Source organism: Acanthaster planci, linkage group LG06 (assembly GCF_054643075.1).
Source record: "Acanthaster planci isolate LZ-2023a linkage group LG06, COTS_SCS, whole genome shotgun sequence".
NCBI classification, from domain to species: domain Eukaryota; kingdom Metazoa; phylum Echinodermata; class Asteroidea; order Valvatida; family Acanthasteridae; genus Acanthaster; species Acanthaster planci.
In genome coordinates, this window is record NC_141782.1 from 22,183,008 (window position 1) to 22,203,472 (window position 20,465).

At 38.2% G+C, this 20,465-nt stretch overlaps 2 protein-coding genes across 4 annotated transcripts; one reads left to right on the forward strand and one right to left on the reverse strand.

Annotated features, from left to right (window-relative positions):
* The first annotated feature begins 1 nt into the window (after position 1).
* On the forward strand, positions 2-14,217 carry LOC110980076 (tumor protein p53-inducible nuclear protein 2-like). Its single transcript, XM_022236400.2, has 3 exons — positions 2-178; positions 4,429-4,689; positions 6,267-14,217. Exons 2-3 carry the CDS (start codon positions 4,536-4,538, stop codon positions 6,818-6,820), a joined length of 708 nt encoding a protein of 235 aa, XP_022092092.2. The 5' UTR covers positions 2-178; positions 4,429-4,535; the 3' UTR covers positions 6,821-14,217.
* On the reverse strand, positions 10,614-20,034 carry LOC110980075 (uncharacterized protein F13E9.13, mitochondrial-like). 3 transcript variants are annotated; one of them, XM_087137818.1, is made up of 7 exons: positions 19,876-20,034; positions 18,795-18,955; positions 17,593-17,675; positions 17,271-17,457; positions 16,427-16,577; positions 15,794-15,921; positions 10,614-15,193 (listed from the first exon to the last, which is right to left on the reverse strand). In XM_087137818.1, the coding sequence occupies exons 2-7, from the start codon at positions 18,883-18,885 to the stop codon at positions 14,991-14,993; spliced, it is 843 nt and encodes a 280-aa protein (XP_086993944.1). In that variant the 5' UTR covers positions 18,886-18,955; positions 19,876-20,034; the 3' UTR covers positions 10,614-14,990. The 3 variants fall into 3 exon arrangements, with proteins under 3 accessions (XP_086993944.1, XP_022092090.2, XP_086993945.1); XM_022236398.2 differs by having other exon boundaries at positions 19,788-20,034; XM_087137819.1 differs by lacking the exon at positions 19,876-20,034 and adding an exon at positions 19,695-19,712.
* Between the last annotated feature and the right edge of the window lie 431 nt (positions 20,035-20,465).

A 20,465-nucleotide genomic window follows, 5' to 3' on the forward strand; every position in this document is an offset into this window, starting at 1 on the left:
ACTTACATTACGCGTAAATCAGCTGGTCGCTACTCTTCCATGTCAACAAAACCCATCTCAACCCGGTCTTGCACAAGATTGCGCCATTTTTAACGGCAATTTACAAGCATAAGTGTTCATATTTTTACCCGTTTTGTTAGCCATCAGCAACGGAGATCATCTGTGCCGTATTAGTAAGGTAAAAAATATGTTGAAGCATCATTTTTAAGCATGATATCGAGTTTCGTAGTCAGTCGAATCGTTTCACGAGCTGCAGCTGGAAAATGATGTGGGCGGTGACCGATCGCCGCCGAAGCTCGTTGGTTTCTCTCCTCTAGCCTCCAGGTTTATGTTTGTACGTACGGTCAGACGGTACGGTCGCGGCTTGAAGATGGGCTGGGTCATTCACTGAGTCAGTGATTTCCAAACCCCGGAACTGAATAAACCGGAAATGCTCTTGTAAAATTTGGAAAAATTAAAGCATCAAATAAATTTCATGAATTTAGATCGGCATAGTTTACAGGCTTGATCTTGTGTTAAGCTACATGTAATTTAGGGATAATTTTCAGATGATTCTTAAACTGTTTCTGCTTCTGTATTTCCATTTGCAGTTTAGCATGTCAGACTGTTAACATAGTTCCTTTTAAGATCAATTAATATTTTAGCAAAGGTCCACAGCTGATACAGCCTCAATGGTCATATTTTAATCTGAGCATGATCTTGGCAAATCGCCAACATGAGTGCGATGGGTACAATTTCAAAGGTAAAAGTGCATATTTTTTAAAAAGTCCTGTGAGGTCAAGTTCCTGTCAGTGTTTACTTAAACCTATTTGTAAACATGCACGTTAATACTCTGGATTTGTCATGTTTGTTCATGTCAAGAATGTTGATGGATATATGAGTATTACAAATTTTAAGGAGAACAGTTTGTGATATATATATGTACAGTGATGGATTTCTTTAATATTTCAATCTGAAGATATGTGCAGTTCAAAATTGCAAAAGGCTATAAAGTGTCACTGTTAGTGTAACACAACCAAATCTGACCATTTTAAAAGGCATGAAGTACATGTACTTTACTTTTAAAATCAACTTGAAGCTTTGAGTTTATTTTCAGTAGTGAAATTTCAAACTCTAAGATTTTAACTTTGACAAAATTCCTGCTTAGTCTGGACTCCCTGGAAGTGGGAGTTTCTAAGTAGAAAAGTGCCTAGCTAAGTTGAGCAAAAAAGTGCTGAGCAGTTTCCTATCAATGCTCAGTTTTTTTTTTCTGTGCTTACACATATACCCTGCATATGCATAATATTGGCCCCTGGCTGCCCACACTAGCTTTGAGTGTAGCCTAATCACAAACCATACAGTCCGACCTACAGACAATAGCGGTCTTAAGAGTAAGAAGTGAATGGTGATTGGTGTAGAAGCTTCAATACTCTACCAATGGGGTGGACCATCACGTGCAGTGTGCATGTCTCTGACATGTCAATGAACAATGTGTCCAGCTTTTGTTAACATTATTAAGCGACACTTTCACCAGGAAAAGAAAATCTCCACCTTGAGGCTTTGGCCTAACTTGGGTCAGACATTGTACCTGGGTTCTAACACATGTAGGAACCAAACCACAAAAATTAAGAAGCATCAACAGCTTTTGCACAGAAACTGTAGATTTTAGAATTATTTGAGATTCATTTTGATGTCACAATCTTGTCATTCAATCATGTTTTTGCATGCCTTCGGCCTACTTTCTCTGACTCACTTGACTGACTGAATGGAATCAGCGTAGCTTGCTGCTGCATGCTGACTTGAACAGACCCCAGATGCCAAACGCAAAACAACAAAATGATAAATCTGGAATTTCATAATACCCTGAAAATTGATTCTGGTCACTCAGACTGCATGCAAAGGAATGCCAGCACTGTCCTTAACTGTCTTGTTAGTGACATGGATCAGTGTGGACATATATATAGTACATGATATGGAATTGTCAGGAAATGAGATAATCATCTCCGAGGGTAGCACCCCTTTGTTATGGTGGGTGCAGCATAGTCAGTGACTAAACATGGGCGTGGCTACAGAAAGCAACAGAGGGAGTTAAATGTAGTTTATTTATGAAGAGTCAACAATACATGTAGTCTAGACAGACCCACATCTTTTATGTGTGACATTTGTGTGCTTGTTCGTGCTTTTCAAGTTGCATTGTAAAAGCAGGTTGAAAAAAAGTACAAAAAACTTCAATTTGTTTACCAAGTAAAGCCAGTTCATACTTGATGCGAAAGTGAAGACAAATGCAGTTTGGTGACATGAGATCAAATATCCATGGTGCAAACTTGCTAAAGTCCAACACATTTGACTGCAAAGGTTTCGCGTAGTCAAATTCACTTTTCTCTTGCATTTGCCTGAAGTATACATGTAAACCAGCTGGGGGAGGGAATAAATACAGGTTGTTCCAGAGGATTTCGAGATTTGTACTCTGGCTTTTATTGTATTGTCTGGAATTCCCTGCTTGTTATTATATGTAGGCAAAATATTGGTAACGAGAACTCCAAAATGGTCTATGTGATACATACATGTACATGACAAATACAGGCACAGTTTATCAGAATCATTCTGATCCGATGGGGCGGGGTTATGTACCCAGACAGCTCCAGACAATTGGGGAAGAGAAATCATGTCCGAACACGCACAGTTCTTTGACACACACCTTGTACATGTATGTCAATAACAGGTCTGATAGAGCCTGGTGATATAACAATGCACAATGAACACACACAGGTCACCAATGGAAGGCTGGCGAACACATGGGTGCAGCTGTTGTACCTTGATATCTATAAATATAATGAAGCAAGATATGAGACGCAGAAAACCCCAGCTGCTTTGTGTAGGTCATTGTTTCGCTGGAATCTGAGGAATTCGTTCAGACATCCAGGGGGGGGATGTCATAGATAACAATAGTCTAGAGTGTGTTTAGCGATTGGACATGTTGGGGGGGTACCCCTCAGTCTCATTTCTTGCTGGATAAATCCATGATGCAGTCATGTCACTGTAACCAGAGTTAATTACTTAGCAACAGTGTCCTGGGTCTGTGTATGTTTCGTTCATTCGTTTTTCAATTTAAAAATGAATATTACACAACCAAACAGAAGTTGTTCTTCATCTTTCAATTTAAAAACGGAAATCAAAAAATAAAAAACAAGTAGTTTTTCGATTTGAAAACAAAAACTGAGGAAAAAGACGAAGAAGTAGTTTCTTGTTTTTCCTGTTGAAAACGAAAAACAAAAGTAATCTTGTTTTAAATTTTAATCCCAATCAATCCCACGTAATTTGGAGGTGAGCACTTCTCAAGATAAAAGTTGCCTTTTGAGCATGCCAGAAATTTCCTTGAGAGTTGCTCCTCCTTTTACTTTGTAAGCAATGAATTTTAGTTCAGCCATGTTTGCTTTCATGGCTGACAAAGATGTTTCTTACATTATGCAATGAAAAATTGAACTGTTTTTTATTCTTGGAGCAATAGATTACATTGTTGATCATTTTTACTTTGAAAAATGAAAAAAGAACGTGATTATTATTTTTTGTTTTCAATGGAGGGTGAGAAGCGACTTTTTCCATTTTCATTTTTTGTTTTCACATAGAAAATGAGGACTGACTTGTTTTTCCATTTTCATTTTTATTTTTCGTTTTCAAATCAAAAATGGAAAACACCTTGTTTTTTGGTTGTATGATTTTGTTTTCAAATTGAAAACCGAATGAACAAAACGTACACAGACTGTTCTGATATAATTATGATCATTTGATTAACACAAATTTATGTTCATGGCAAAGACATGGTTGGTTAGGTTGTTTACTTAAAGCTTCTGAAGTAATCAAGTCTACTGGAAACACCTAGTGTTTGTTCCTGAACATTTTCTGATGATTAGTACGGTGAAATTAGTCCCTGGTTAACAAATGTTTCCAATGCAATACAGTCAGCTTGCCCTGGTTTCATCCATGTACTTCTTAGAAATTAAGCCAATATCAGTGGACACTTGTTCTGTAGAAGATATGCAAATCTGTAAGCTACATTTCCTTGGATTAAACAACACCGGTAGAAACAATTGTTTTTAAACATGTCTTTCCTCGTAAACAGAGCTTAATACAACTTGATTACTTCAGTGAATAAATAGTGTAACCAAAGGTAAACGGGATTATACTCAGTGAGGATATTATACCAATACAGTTCATTTTCAGATATATAAAAAAATCACCATAGCTGTCAAGGGATACATATGCTGTAATCTTACTTTGTGAGGCAGAAATTCTGTTGGAGTTGTTGATCCGAGTACTGGTTGAAAGACTTCTTAATCCATCTTTTAGACTATGATGGATTTTAAGCTTTTTCATTCACTGTATTGTTAGATTTCATAGGTTTAAGCCACACAAGTGTGCTTACCATTGCCATTTATCTCCATTTTTCAGTTTTACCAGTCATCCAACAGTCCAGACCTTCGCCTCATCACCCAGCTAGCGTCTACTACTCCATCGTTTGTTAATTCTCCATCTTGTAAAACCCATCATCAATCAACATGCTCAGTGGTCTTGCCGAGTACATCTTTGGGAACTCAGCCGGAGGAGAGGTGGAGCCAGCATCGGCTGAGGGGGTGGGGTCAGGTACAAGACCAAGCGCTAGCATGCAGATCACCTACACCGAAGATGACTGGGTGCTCGTCGATGTCACCAGTAGGTTCTTAAACAATGTAGTTCAAATGTTTGGTTCTTGAAATGTTTTCCTTCTAGAAATGTTCATACACCAGTAGAACAATGTTTATATACATGTACATGTACTACTTTTTTACTACCTGCCTGAAGGCCATTTCAACTTCATTGAATTAATTCCTTCTGAAATGACTTAGCTTTTTATTCATGTATTCGAAAATAAAAAAGGGCCAGCATTCATTGGAATGTTCTGAAAAAAAACCAATCATTAATTTTGTAAGGTATGCAAAGAAATGTTCAACTTTGTACCAGTTTTCAGCTTTGGAGTACAATTCATTTTGCTTCCAATTCAGCAGGCTCATAACAAACTTCCAGCTAGTACATTCTGGTAAGAAAAAAGTCCTCCAATCTAGCCAAAAAATAGAAGAGGCATTTGGTTTTTGCATTCAAAAAGCTTGAAAATCTGAGCGCTGTAGAAAGCAACGTTCACTTTCTGATATTTACTCCCCCTGCTTGGTTTGAAAATTCAAGACCTAGAAGGCCTTGGGTCTGGTTTAATTAAAAACTGAACTCTCCAGGCACTGTACTGTGTTGTATTCTGTTGATTATGGGGAGTCATTGACTGACCTTAAGCCCAGCTTGATAAGCTTTTCCATTAGCTTAACCATGCATACGCCATGGGACTTCATAATGCAATTTTGTACCTAGGACCATTTCCCATTGAGCCAGTTAATGCATGGATAATGGCATGCTAGCATCCACTGATGCCACTATGGCCTGAATCACTGTATTCATGTTCATAAATTGGAGTAAATCAAATGGAAACAGACCCTGTAACCCGGTAACACAAAAACCTCGTCATGGCATGATGTTTGTATGACTCAAATGTGCACATCTGAAAGACGGGAATGAGAAGGGTTTACATAAAGATACATGTACATGTATACTGTAGATTGCATTTAAGCACAGCTCCGTCAGTCATGAATCTTGTTTTTAAATGCTGGTCATCTACATGTAGCCAAATGTGATTTCCAAGTTTCCCTGTACATATATGTACATGTACATGCATATGGATTTCTTGTAGGTATTTTGAAGGCATGTAACCAGAACAGAACCTGAACAGAAACTGAGGGAGAAGGTGACTTGTTTTCAATCCAAATCACAGAAAAGCACACTTAATATTGCATTTTGATGCCTGTTAATTCAGATTTTGTTTTCCGTTCTTTTTGTCCTTGACACAGTATCACTCCTACAAATTTGAACAAAGTGCAAACAATCAGCTCTTTCACTTTCCACATAACATACCCTTTCTGTTCCTTGATCAATTAACCCTGCCTGCCAGATATTCCTATACCAAGGATATCTTTGGTTATAAGATGTGTGGATGTGTTTTCATTTTAACTGGATCTCTGCATTAAATACATGTAAATGAAATGAGCAAATTTTATAAAATGCACATAAAAATGGCAGGAAAAACTGTTGTGTGACAATGATACAGGAGTTTGGGGGTGTTATACATCTTACACATGAAAGATACATGTAGCAAGCGGTGACCCACCTAACATGAAGGGTGATTATGTTTTGTTTATTGTGTCAATCAGACAGCCCCAAGCGGGCTAGGGAATCCCACCAGAGTGACAATCAACATAACATCCAACCTCAAGGAATCCCTGTCCCTCATCAGCTAGAGGAAAGCTGGTTGGTTACCCCTCCTCCATGCTTCACAGCTGGGGGTAACGTCCCTCAGGAACTTGCCACAAGTCCCATGGAGAATCTTCTCATCGAGCACCCTAGCATGTCTGTGTATGGACCCCGAAGTAACTCCATGGTAATCAGGGCAAGAAGAACCAATCAGCATGAAGCAAGCACCAGTCAGGTTGCTAAGCGGCCCAAGCCGCGCAACCTGCGAGTGCGAAATGCCGAACCGCCGCGCCGAGCAGAAGCTGTGGCAGCTAGGTTGGGTCTGGAGAACCCACCAAACTTGGCAGCCATCCAAGAGGCAGAGGCCATGCAGCGCCAGAAGAGGGGATCACTCAGCAGGTCAAAGGTCGAGCGTCACAATAAAGCCTACCACCAGCAAAACCGTTCGGGGAAACGTCACTACCGTCAGAATATGTCGGGCAGACACTCCCGTGTCACCTACAAGCAATGCTAGTCATCAAATCAACAAAAGCAAATCCTTGCTTAAAACAATTCAATTAAAACCCACAAAAAAATTCATTTTTCAGTCTCATTTGAAATATAAAACAATTCCAGAATTTCTGTGCACATTTGGACATCTTTTTTTTGTCAAAACGTGCAAAACAAAGATTTTGAAATATTTCAGTAGATTTTATTCAGAGAGAACAAGTTGCAGATTTAACCAGGGTACCATGATATATATTTGTAGATGCACAACTTGTTGGTGGAGAGCGATTTTTTAACTGTTTATAATCCATAGTCATAATTCTCTTAATATATATGATATTTATTATCAAAACTATATTTTAGTCGTATCTGTAGTTTAGGAGTGTTTAAATAGTTCAGACTTACAGAAAACATGAAGCCATCTAACGGCAGTTTTTATGACTTCCACAGATAGTGTTTCTTTGCATATTTAGAGAAGCACATTTGTTAATCTCTAATAGTTGCAAACATTATTTTAAATTTGTTAGTGTGAGACTACAGTGTGTAAACTGGTGTTTTACATGAGAGTACTTGAAGAGCTGAGTTCTACCTGGGAGTGCTTGAAGAACTTAGTTTCTCAGGTTGTGTTTCGTGGTGTTTTTTACCAAATACTTACAGGTGTTTGGTGCAAAACTTGGATGGAAAAATTGATTACTTTTAACACTAAAAAAAAGATCAAGATAAGGTAATTGGATGAGAAATTTGACATAATACACTTTACCAACATTGAAGTTGCCAAGTATTGCCATTTTTTTTTGCATTTAAAGTCCAATTTGTCAGTTATTCTGTTTTGTTTGAGGTTCCAAAAATGTTCAACTTGTAATATATAATGAGTTTGCTCATTTCAAATTGTATTCCTGTGTGGTGTTTTATCTGTGTCTTAAATCCGTATGTACCCTCAGGAAATACCAAAAACAAAAATGGTCTTTCAATTCAAATTACTGTCTGTGAATGTGAGAGTTTTGTGGGTATTCTGGGTTTGGGCCAAACAGTCTAATCTATCAATCTGATGCTATCTCATTCTTCAATTTTAATTGAAGTTTCTGCCTTAAGCAATATCTACTAGACTGTGGATGTCTGTCATGTAAAAGTGTATATATACAGGTACCCTGAGAATGATTCATTTCACACAGTATCAATACATTCAGATATGCTGCATACATGTATTTGTGCATTGACAGTGTGACAAGTGTGATTATGTTTTACGCAGACATGTGACATGTGTACTTGTCCATGTGTGAGAGAAACTTTGACTTGAGTGAAAGTATGGTAATATGTGTATTGAGAGTAGGTGCATGGTTAGGCCTTCCCAGATTGGGGGAAATTTCTTTTGTTAGGAAGTTCGGGACAAAGTTATGGGGACAAACATTTGTCCAAGTTTTGTTTTTGGTCCCATCAAATTTGGTGCAAAGACGAGTGTACCATATGTCCCTCAACTACGGAAGAAGTATGTGTGTACATCTAAATGCATGAAGAAATTGTGTGATAATAACTCAAATTATAATACTAATAAATACATCCAAATCTGAAATTTTGGTTGACCAATGCAGTGGTGCTAACATGGTTTTAAAATGGAATCTTAAATTAAGATCAATTTTCACAAAGTTGTAACCAGACAGTTCCATTTTTGCCAAGAAATGCTAAACTCTAATTTCAATTTACACTATTCAGGGGAAAAATCCAAAGTCACCATACATGTGCCTCCAGATGTAAACAGAATTTGTGTTTGGTATGCTTGGAATTGAATTCTTGCAAAGGATGCAGCATAAACATTTTGAAGGAACACAAATAATTTGACTTCACTGCATGGTGATATATTGTGCAGAGACTTTGTGCATACAACATAACACTAACATTTTGTAGTGTGATGAACATTTATTGATAAGAAATTCAAACATTCCATCTATTATAATCTTGGCCTTCTCTCAAGATACTGCCTAAATTCTGTGTTGTAAAAACAGAAGTGCAGATGTCAATGTTGTTGGCATAATCCTGAAAAACAAGGCTAAGTTTTTGGTTGGCTTTAACAAAAGCAGAATGCCAGAGCAGTCTTCAGTCCATATGATGCAAACCAACATCTAGCCCATGATAGCTGATTTCAAGATAGGGACTATCTCTAGATGCTAATCTGTTTAGGGGTTAAACCAGATATGCCCAATTTGGCATATGCAGCAAGGTATGAGACGGAGAGAACCCCCCCTGTGTTGGTCATTGTCTCGCAGGAATCTGGGGAATTCCTTTCAGACATCTTGGGGGGATGTGTTAAGTAACAATAGTCTGGAATGTGTATAGGGATTGGACATGTTGGGGGGGTACCCCTCGGTCTCATTTCTTGCTGGATATACAATTTGGACAGACTTGGATTACACTTATTGAGTCTGGTTCCAATGCATACCAAATAGACTGGTAGCCTGTGATGCTGTCAACCATAACAAATTTATTATTTTTCTGATTTGCTGGCCTTAAAAATAAGCAACGGAGCATGAAATAGTTAGACGTCGGGACATTTTGTGATCACTTGTAGTCTTTTAGTCTTTGACCAAAAGCATGTGGTTGAACAAAATGACAGAAAGAAATATCAAGGTAAAATCCCCCAAAGCCGAATCGTTAGTTTTACTCTGGTTTATGTGCTTGCGACATTTAAACTTTGAGAGTGTGACCTTGATATATGATTCATCAAAACCAATAATGGCACAATGAAATTGATTGTCTCAGCAAGTTTTGCCTAATTTCATGCTTTGAAGTGCAGAGGTATTACTAGTCTTGGCCCAAGACCTCAGTGATCAATAGTTGTTTTATTTCTGTTGAAGAGCGCCCTCGCACACCTAGATTTTACTTACTCTCACTAGTGCGAGCTGGCGCACAGTCTAATTGTGAGTCGTTAGGGGGCGCACTATGCACGGTGTCCGCTATCAAGCACTAACGTCTTGAAACCAAGACTAAGGTATTACAGGCATAGCATGACACCCAAGCCTTGATAGCAATATGAAAAAGACTGACATGTCAATTTCAACTGACATGTAAAGACTTTTGACGTTTCTTTTCTTCCCACAATGCTTTTGAACTCGATAATAATTAGCGTTTACTTTTTGTACCTGTGCTTGCATGCCAAACTTATCACGCTGACTTGACCTTGTGTCAGAGATCATGAAGGCAAGAAACTGCTGTGATTCTAACTTCAAATCCTTAAAACAGGGCAGTGCTTTGAAAAGATTTTATCTCTTGCTGTCAACAAACTTGTTAATTCACAAATTTTTGTAAATGTATTAACCTGAACTGAACTAAAACAAGTGTTAGCAATATTGAACAGCTTTCAGTTTTCATACCAAACTAACAAAGATTCATTTTCACAGTAAGATTACATCTTTGTGTACTTCTTGCATTTGATTTAGAAAGAGTGTTTAACATATTTAAGTGATTAATTTTCATGATTTGTTTCTTTTTTAGAATGTAAGTATACAGACATCTTTACGTAACTTACTTCCAAAAGAGTAATATATTTGCCTAATACAAAAAAAACCCCACATCTTGCGCACCAACACCAAATATCGCACCATATGGTCAACATGCTATGCAATGAGATGTGAAATGAGTAATCAAAAATCCATGTTCCAGGGCCAGTGAGACTTTACAAAATATGCAAACACCTGATGTTCAATGACCCACACAGCCGCTAGATATGACATTGTAATAAGTGTGTATATTGAAAGAACACAATAATTGTTATTGTCTGTAGTTGGTTTGTCAATGTCTGTCACAGAATCAACCCAATGTGCTCTTACTTACCCACAGATTGGAATCATTCTTTTGTTTTAAGTTGCGCTGTCAGTAATACAGTAATAAATTAAAGTACAGTAATAAATAACAAATTGTTGTTCCATCACAAATCGACACATGCCACATGTAGATGCAAATCCCAAAACCAGATGCAGGACTAGTCAACTGTTTGTTTATATTCCAGCAATTAAATATTTCTGCCACGTCCGTAACACTTTCTGACAGGTTTCTTTCAACAAAGGTTGGAAGACACAAAAATGTCCCATTTTTAACATCAGCATCCAAAACGCCAGTGCCAAATATAGATCAAAGACTTCCTACCCAGGACAGAAACTGTGAGGTTTCTAAGATTGTGTTTATGATAAGCAGCAGCCAATTTGTTTGAATATCCTGCGTATCAATTTACAGTATGATTCACAGCCTTCATCTTTTCCTTGCTCCGTTACTAAACACACAACATATGGGTTCACTAATCAGCTCTAGGGTTAAAGGTTAAGTCTTGTACTCCGGAGCCTTGGACCATTTTGGTATTAGTTGTGAGGTAAAAGAAACTACATTATTCAACCCCAAAACAAAATTAACCTTACACATTTTGTAACAAGGCTTAATGGTGGTTTTTATTTATTTAGAAATACGTGAACATGTACTGTACACCTGCATATTTCTCTATCCATCAGACAATGAGGCATAAATTAACAGGTGGTTTCCTTTAGCTTTCTACTCTTCAACTTTCTCATTTTTGAAAACACTGAATTGTTTGTCCTTCAAGTGCATGACAGTGTAAAAATTGTTAACAGATTTGAGATTGGAATTAGGAGAGGAAAGCAACTTTTTCTGTGTGTAGCTGTTTTTCTCAGTCTTTTGGAATATCTTGGATTAGTTTGGATAAGTGTTGCAAAAGGAGCAAGAGGAAGCAGTAAAGTACACTGACTTGAATCCCCCCCTTGCTCTGTTTATTTTTTCTTGAAGATGCAGCTGCCGATGATCCCTCGGTTGTTAGTGTTGATGTACAAAGTAAACAACTTACGATAAAAAAGAAGCATTCATTCACAAACTACAATCACTGATGCCAAACCACTAAAATGTAACATCAGTGCGCCATTTGAAATGTCACAGGTATTTGCTCTGAAAAATATTGACAAGTGTCAAACTTCTAAATATGTTTACGTTTTGTTGGGCAACCACTGCATGAGCTTGTTTCTAGGTATATACGCTTTATTTGGTTTCCTGGCATACAACAGCATGTAATGCATTGCATACCATGGCGCTATGTGAAAAGTACAGGTAGTACTCTATAGCCTGTTGCTTGGACAATTTTCATAGTTTTCATAATACATGTACTATGTAAAAAAAGAAAGAGTTGATCCCTTTTGGAGAGCACATGCTAACATGCTCACTTTGAACAGTCACTTGACATTACACCTTCTTTTAAATATGTCTCTGAGGATCACAGGCCGACCTCATAGAGTTGCTAAGCACAGAGCAAAACTGCTTAGCTGAAGTGTGTTAATGCCTTTGGTCAGTACTCAAGGGACCTTTTTGCTGTCAGAGCATTGCTTTTGCTCAGCAGATCCACATAACTCTACCCAATTCTTTTGGAGAACTGTAGGACGTGTAGTTGAAGAGAAGTTTAACATTTTGGACTGTCTTGTACTTTTTAAAATGACTCATTACTAGTCTTGTGATTGGTCTTGTGACTGGTTTGTGACTGGTCTTGTGACTGGTCTTGTAACTGGTCTTGTGACTGGTTTGTGGATGGTCTTGTGACTAGTTTGTGACTGGTCTTGTGACTGGTTTGTGGATGGTCTTGTGACTGGTTTGTGACTGGTCTTGTGACTGGTTTGTGGATGGTCTTGTGACTAGTTTGTGACTGGTCTTGTGACTGGTCTTGTGACTGGTTTGTGGATGGTCTTGTGACTAGTTTGTGACTGGTCTTGTGACTGGTCTTGTAACTGGTCTTGTGATTATTCCTGCAATGGACTAAACAACAGTCCTGGTAGTCTGTGGCCAAAATTGGCAAAATGTCACCCATGGTCAACACTCGACAATAACTTTTACCCCCAAAGTAGAAAATACTCCATCGGTATTCAAGAGGTATTTTCTATTGCTATAAGATAGTGTTACATTAGGTTTGAATAGCTCTGTTTATTGTAATACTTTGGGAATTATTCTTACATGTTGATGGCCAGCCAAAATTTACCAACGACTGATTGCCATAAACTGTGACTGCAATGTACCAAAAGAAAGGACTACAAACATCTTTAACACTTCCAGCAGTCAGTTCCCTTATACAGAAGAGTATTTGGTTGAATGTGTGTTGTTATTAGCAATTCTAGTCAACACAGAACAGGTGTTCTGTTCAAATTTGATTAGTTTCTTTTCAAGTAGGATCACTAGGAACCCCTTTCCATTAGCAGGGTGTGTAAGGAGGCCAACACAGTAGTGTGATAACAATTGATATGATTGGTTTTAGCAGCGTTCAGCCATATATGCAACCTGGTGTGTTTGATGATACAATGTAGACTCCTACTCTGAATTATAGGTATCAATGTTTTTAAAAGGAGCTCTGTGTTTTGCCTGATCATGAATTATTTGGAGAACTATATCCTCTGCTTAATTAAGTTTGAATTTTAAAATGTGGAGTTTTAATTTAGAGTTTGTGAAAGTTAAAATGATCCTTGTTTGAGAAAAAGCTATATGAGCTGAGGAATTCATTATCAAGAAGGTTTTGTTAATTAATCTAGTCAGGCCTGGTAAGGTATGCAGTTATATGTATGTGTGGTTTGTGAATATAGCTAAATTCAAGACATCTGGCATGTAGATATAAATGTTAAATTAGCATGAAGGTGCTGAGAAATTTCTGATTAGTCAACTTGTTCCAGTTCCAGTTGCACAACTTACTAGAATGAGCAAATTCAGCAAACCATACTTGACTCTAAGGGAAGTGGTTGCATGTACTAGCTGAAGCTTTATAAGCACCACCACTATTTCCAGTCACATCCAAGTAATTCATTTGATCAATCAATCATTAATGATCAATAATCAATTACTTTATTTGGATGCCGCCTTTCGGAATTTTCTTCACTGCCTCTTCACCAACAATTCCTGTCAACTTTATTGATTTAGCCAACTCGCATCTTGGGCTAATCGCCACAACAATTACAGGAAATTGAAGTTAACTTATCACATTGGTTCTAGCAACGATCGTCGATTTGACTTGTATTACTCGATGCTAGGTGACATAAATCAAGGTTTACATTACACAAACCTGATATACATGTCCATAATGACTGTCCGTGTGCATAACTACACCTCAAGGATCAGACAATGTTGACTGTAACCCTCACTGAAGGTATTTGCAGCTCTTTCCCACCAAACAACACTCCAACACCCCGTTCTATTATTTGGATTTATTCGGGGCTATACAGCTAGTGACGTTAGGAATTGTTTCATCTGTTTGATTCAAATGTGGAAGTATGGATTGAGAGGAATGTAGATGTTTATTTAGCTTGGTTCCAGTTTGACATTACAGTAAAATGTTCTTTTTATTTGGATAAAGTTTTGAGGTCTGATGTGTGCAAATAAAGATATTTTCTCCTTTGAAAATTATCCCTCTTTCCATTTGTTTCATTCATTTATTTCAGGGTACAGTTTGTGTTTTCAGCAAGATACCAGCAAATTCTCTCAAATGATCCCAGAAATACTCTGATTTCCCATTAGGGGAGACCAATGGTTCTGACTTTCATTTTACAAGCCCCTGAACAAACTCCTCAGTATAAGGGGTTAGGCATGACGTGTGATTGGTTGTGATATGTTACTACCATTTAATACATGCAAAATGATACAACTGTCACAGTGTGCTCACTTTAGGGCCACTGTAACTAAAAGGACTAGATGCAGGCCAGAAAATGATTGTAACAAAACACAATCTGTACTATTCACAATAGTTGATATGAATTAAAAATAGAAAATATCTGACATTAATTGACCTGATAGAAAAAAGGAATAAAATATGGAATTAATTAATGGAGAATTCTGACAACAATGATACCTTAATGGAGGAAAATGCACATTTTGTTAAGTCAGCAAGGACACATCTATACTTCTTAATGTGTAACTATATAACATGTAGAAATGTATTGCTCCATGGCGATCTAGGGAATAGTGGACAACAGATATTCTCTCAGAATCTGATTGCATTACACATGCACCATTTAGGTTGAACTTGACAACTAGCCCTGGACCCAAACTGTTATTAGGCTGATCACTGTAAACTGATAGGTGTACTTGGCTCTCAAGAGCAGTTTAAATTGGCCATGAGGAAACAATGAAGCAACAACTCTCGAGACGGTTTATTTAGTGACGTGATCTAAAGCTTACCATCATTTTGCTGGGTCACCACGTAGATTTTGGACCTTATCCATGAACTTTTTAACATTGGAAAAGTCGGGATGGTAGTGCCACAGTCCATTATGCTTGAAGTGTGATCCTACAATGAGGCCGCTAGCACCAAGGTACTGCTCCACATTGTTGAGAGTCACTCCTGAGCCAACTAGAACTGGAATGTCGACTGATGCCTGGACATCTGAAAGACAGAACAGGGATGAAGCCTCGTTAAGACTAGACTATATCTCATCATTTAAACTTTTAACCATATCCAGTTACAATGAACAAAATTATTAGATCATAGCTATCTGTTTTATGTAGTTTATTCGAATTGGTTTCTACACAACATCAATGCCAGGCACAAATGATTTCCCACAGTAAGTGGAAAACTAAAAAGAGCGAGGATTATCTCTGAAAGTGAAAAAGGGGCCTCATCTGATTCTTTTCTAAATTCAGATGTTGTTCAAAAGTATTCTTTTGAAGTCAATCCAGCAAATGTTGTTACTTTTAAGATATGATTAATTCAATTGACTGGAGAGGTTTACTTCATGGAATTCCAACCAATACAAGATGATTAGATCCTTCAACTTGTTTTGAAAACTCAAGTTTAGTAATCAGACTTTTCGAGCGTTTCAAATCTGACCACTGAAAATTTACAAACTTAACGCAAAGTTGTATCATTAAGTCCAAGGTGTTATATTAAATTTTCTTTTCTTTTGGAACACTGCAATTTTCATACATCACAGGAATAACTGGTGGTGTATATTGTTTCATATCTTCCAAACAATTCATTGATTACCCTTTATTTCCTGAACACTAGCTTCTTGGCCTGTTACACTGCCAGTTACAATTACTCCATCACTGCCGAAGAACTCTGCAGCAGAGGCAGTCTCTGCAATGCTAACGTCTGCTGTGATGGCATGAGAGCTGCCAAAAAAGAGAACATCATTGATATCGCAAGAAAAAATGATGAACTGTGGGAATAAGTGATATCAGTGTTAACACATCCAAGTGATGATTCAAACATACGAGATGTAACTATGACATAACTGTCATAAGTTCAATGCTATTTCCGTCCCTTCCTTGTGAATACGACAATACAAATAGGAACAAGCTCTAGTGAGACTGACATTTTCTTCCCTTGTACCAATTTGTCAAATGTAAACGGATGGAAAATGTGCATGTACCTGTGAAAAGAGAGAGCCCTTACGTAGCCTTCATTACAAGGCTACACTTTTTTCCAATTCACATGCTGAGACCACAGCCTAGTTTTTAATCGAAACCCTTTTTCTTCTGTGAAACTGGAACTTCCATAACAAACCTCGGTAAATAATCTTTGTGAACATAAAAGACCATGTTTGACAAAACTAAATTTCTGTAATAAATATCATCCCGCAAGTTAGTCCCCGCCTCCCCATCATCTTATGCTCACCAATGTTTCTTCTTAATGTCAGTGAAGATTTTCACTTCCTCAGCACCAATGTTTTTCCTGTACCTAAGTAGCTCACCAGCACAGGAGTTTAGGAAACCCTCATCACCAACGTGAGAGAATACAAAGCCTTCGGCTCGGATGAAATCAAGACCTAAAGACAGCGTTGTAGTGGAGTCATATTTCAAGACAAAATAAATAAAAAGCAACCAAGTAGACTGTGTGTGAGCACAATCAGGAAAAAAGTAGGTTGAAACCAAACTTGACTTGAGCACAAACCTCAAGAACAGATTTGCCCCGATTGATTCATCAGTTTTGACGACTCAGCTGTCCCGTCTCAAAAAAGCAAATCTCAGCCGACCGTGCCTCACTGAGTCAAGGCATAAACAAAGACCATTATGGCTTACAAGTACCCTAGGATCTAGAATCAAGTCTATATTTCATCCAGAGCTAAAGTAATCCAAGTCTAGGGCTTAAAGTCATTTCCCAGTTACTGACTCTTGATGTATTCTAGTTTTTCTGTTTATGCTTGGAACTCAGACATGGCAATAATGCCTTTTCAAGCAGCATCAATTTAACAAATAAAGTACATTAAATTTTCAAGATCAAACAATGAATAAGCTTCTCCCAATATTTGCACAACACATTTCTGAAATGAACAAAATCTAACGTGACAAAAGATAAAGTGAGAAATCAACAGAATCCATTACAGTCTCTAAATAATATATGTTTGGCATTAAATGTTGTTTATTGCTGAAAACAACAAGACCTTTCCCAATATCAATCAATTACAACTCCTAATCCACCTGCCATCCAATGGCAAAGAGTAACCTCAGTTGTAGCTCACCTGCTACCATTGCGACGGACAATGCCTCCTTATTGGCACCCGAGAGAATCTGAACACCACAAGGCATGCTGGGACACACCTCTCGTACCTTGCTGGCCACTGCTGTCATGCTTGCTGTGACCTCTGACCCCAAATGATCAGCCTGTAGATATGGCACATCATGCATGTTCTCAATTATTATGGCATCCTGTAAGGTAAACAAATAGATTTTACAATCAAATACATATCTAGACACCATTTTTTCACAGATTTATCTACAGAACTTTTCATTAAAGTTTAATCAGCATTAACTTTGACAAAACTCTCTCAGTTTGTGACCTACCACACCTGCTTGCCTGTAGCCCTCTGCTTCCTCACAAGCTAGACGGATGATATCCTTCACAGGAAGTCGGTAGCGTGGACTGCCTGTTTTGTAAAGAAAGTCAAGTCTTACACTGGATATTGGTAAGGGGATGGCCTGCCTTAACCACTTTGCGCGGGTGGCAGTTATCAATGTTGATGATGCTGGGGCGTGATAATTATCATTTTTTCTGTTTTCAAAATTCTTTAAAAATTCACTTACTAGACACTTAGGCCCACACGAAGGACTGTCTGGTTTCTACCCTAAACTGACAGACAAAATCTACTGACGCTGGAGTATTTCAGCCAGGCCTGCAGCCTTGTAAAAAGAGCCCAGATTGTGCGGTGTTATGTAACCTTCTTTTGTTCACGAATCTGGCACAGTGCACTGCTGACCTCTTTTCAATAGGGGCCAGATTAACGTGCAGCGATGCTGTGTGACTCATCGCTGCGGTGGTGGAGCGTTTTTTTCCCAGTGGTAATCCGCTTGCACTAAATGCCCCAAACCGTGGTACACTATTTCAAAACAAGGCTGGATTATCTCCACTATTGAGAGTGAAAAAATGTCAGTAATGCCCAGCAGCCTGGTCTTTTGTTCCGAGTACGGTCTTCTGTTACAAGGCCCAGTTCCCTTTGTCCGATTTCGGAGACCCTGGCCATGCATATAAAGCACATGTGTCCAGTACCGAAAGCACATGTGTGCAGTACCGGAATCCCTGGCAGGAAGTGGTTAATCCCTGCACCAAAATCAATATTTTTCCTTTGAACTTAGGAAATTAAATGTAGTTTTCTAAACTCGCCCAAACCCAGTCATTCCTTGGACAGTTTCACAGTCTCTTACTACTGAACTTATTTTGTACTGGCAATTTCTAAGGAAATCCAGACTACTACTACAGGTTACCTGGCACAAAAACAATCACAAATCCAAAATTGTGACTTCAGCTCAACTATTTGTGCTGAGAATTCACAGAAGTTGAATAGATCTCAACATAAGCAAATTCCACTGTAAACAATTCGTGACGTCATGTTTGCTTTTACATTCCCCAAAGAACATGCATGAACTGTCCTTACTTTTTGTTTAGACATTTTCAAAAAGTATGTTATCTATTATAAATTAAGAAAAAGAGAAGAGTTTTTTTTCAAGTTTCCTTAATCCTGTATAAAACCATTTTTACCCACACTCACCAGGTAAAGCCTTGACATGTATCATTCCAATGATAACTCCATGTGTCCTGCCAAAAAGCTGACTGAACAATGAAAGAGCATTTCTAGACATTTTCACTCCAACTAGGTTCGGCGTTACCTCCAGAAAAAAACCACGGATGACACTCCTTGGAAACACTTCCCTGTTGCAAACACAAAACTGTACTTAATAAATAAGCTCATCATCCTGTCTTGAGACATCTTGTCCTTCAACAAACATTAAACAGAGACTTAAAAAATGAATTGGTGATCATCCCCTCCCGACCCTCCAAAATGCCTCTGATTCATTTTTTTACATATTTTATTTTTAAAAACATGGGAGGAGAGATGCACATGAAATGACAAAAAATTACACAAGAAACGATCCCAAGCTTACAATTCGGTCTGAGAATTCCTACAAGACTACCTAATTCTTGATCGGAGGCTGTTCCATCTATTGGACACGTGTGCTAGGATCACGTGTGCTAGTATCCTGCATAAACTTGCCGTCACTTAAACACGTGTGGGCATTTCTTACCAAACCCCTCCCCCATTCTCCTTTTATGGGCAAAAGGATGATCACCAATTTTTGTTTGTTTTTTTTTTACATGGCCTCACTTCTCAATTATGTAATATCAGCCATCACAAAGTTTCAGCCAACCCCGCAACAAATTTGGCACAGACATCTCAGTTGGAGGAAAACAATTTCTTCAGGAAGAAAGACAACAAGTATTGGAAAGATGGACCATTAAGAGCACCCATCTTTCACCAAGCACCACACTACCCAACCTCCAACCATGGTAGCCAGAAAACTAGCCATCAGGACCATGATAAATTCCTATTTCATTGTCAAGGACCACCTGATATCACCATGGAGGGGCTTTTCCTATGATAATCACCCACCATGGTCCATGCCCACCGTTGTCCTCAGTCGACAGTAACCATGGCTACTGACCATTGCTACAAGATCCTGCCACCTTCTCCAACACATCTTACCACAAAACGCATAAAGACATCTGTTTCCAAGCCTGCCACTGCCTGCTGTGCCCTCTGTCACGTTAAAAAGATTATGTTTACAGCTTACCTAGCCTTCGACGAATTCGGAACACTGAAAATGGCCTCCCAAGTCACACGTGTTCATATACGTAGGCCTTCATTACATGTACAGTAGATATGTTCATGTAAAATGTACATTTACGAATCAGCTGACACATGAAGACGTGAAGCTCATGTGTATGCACATTTATATGCGAACGCGTATCGCATGTCAACAAACAAGCAATGCGGAAGTAAACGGCAGCCAATCATCAACCTTGTCTCACAACACTCTCATGCATGTCCAAGTCCAAACTAGTAGTTTTTCTCCAGAAATAAAGATGCAAATCAGTAACAAAATCTAAAGAGGTACTCTGGAATATTTGTTTTGTGTAATTCATCATAAAAATATGCCAATTGACATTTTCCCTTGTTTAAATTAGAAAACAATCACACTCAAAATTAAGTTTCCCGCGCCAAGCTGCAAACTTAATTCTCTCGGGTCGCTGAAATTGTCATCGCGGATAATCGTATAAATCCACTTTTCATCAAAGAAAGTAATCATTTCAAGACTGAAAATTGGTTTGCAAGTTTAATAAGGTTATAGAAAGATTAATCTTAACAGTTTGCGGTGAAAAT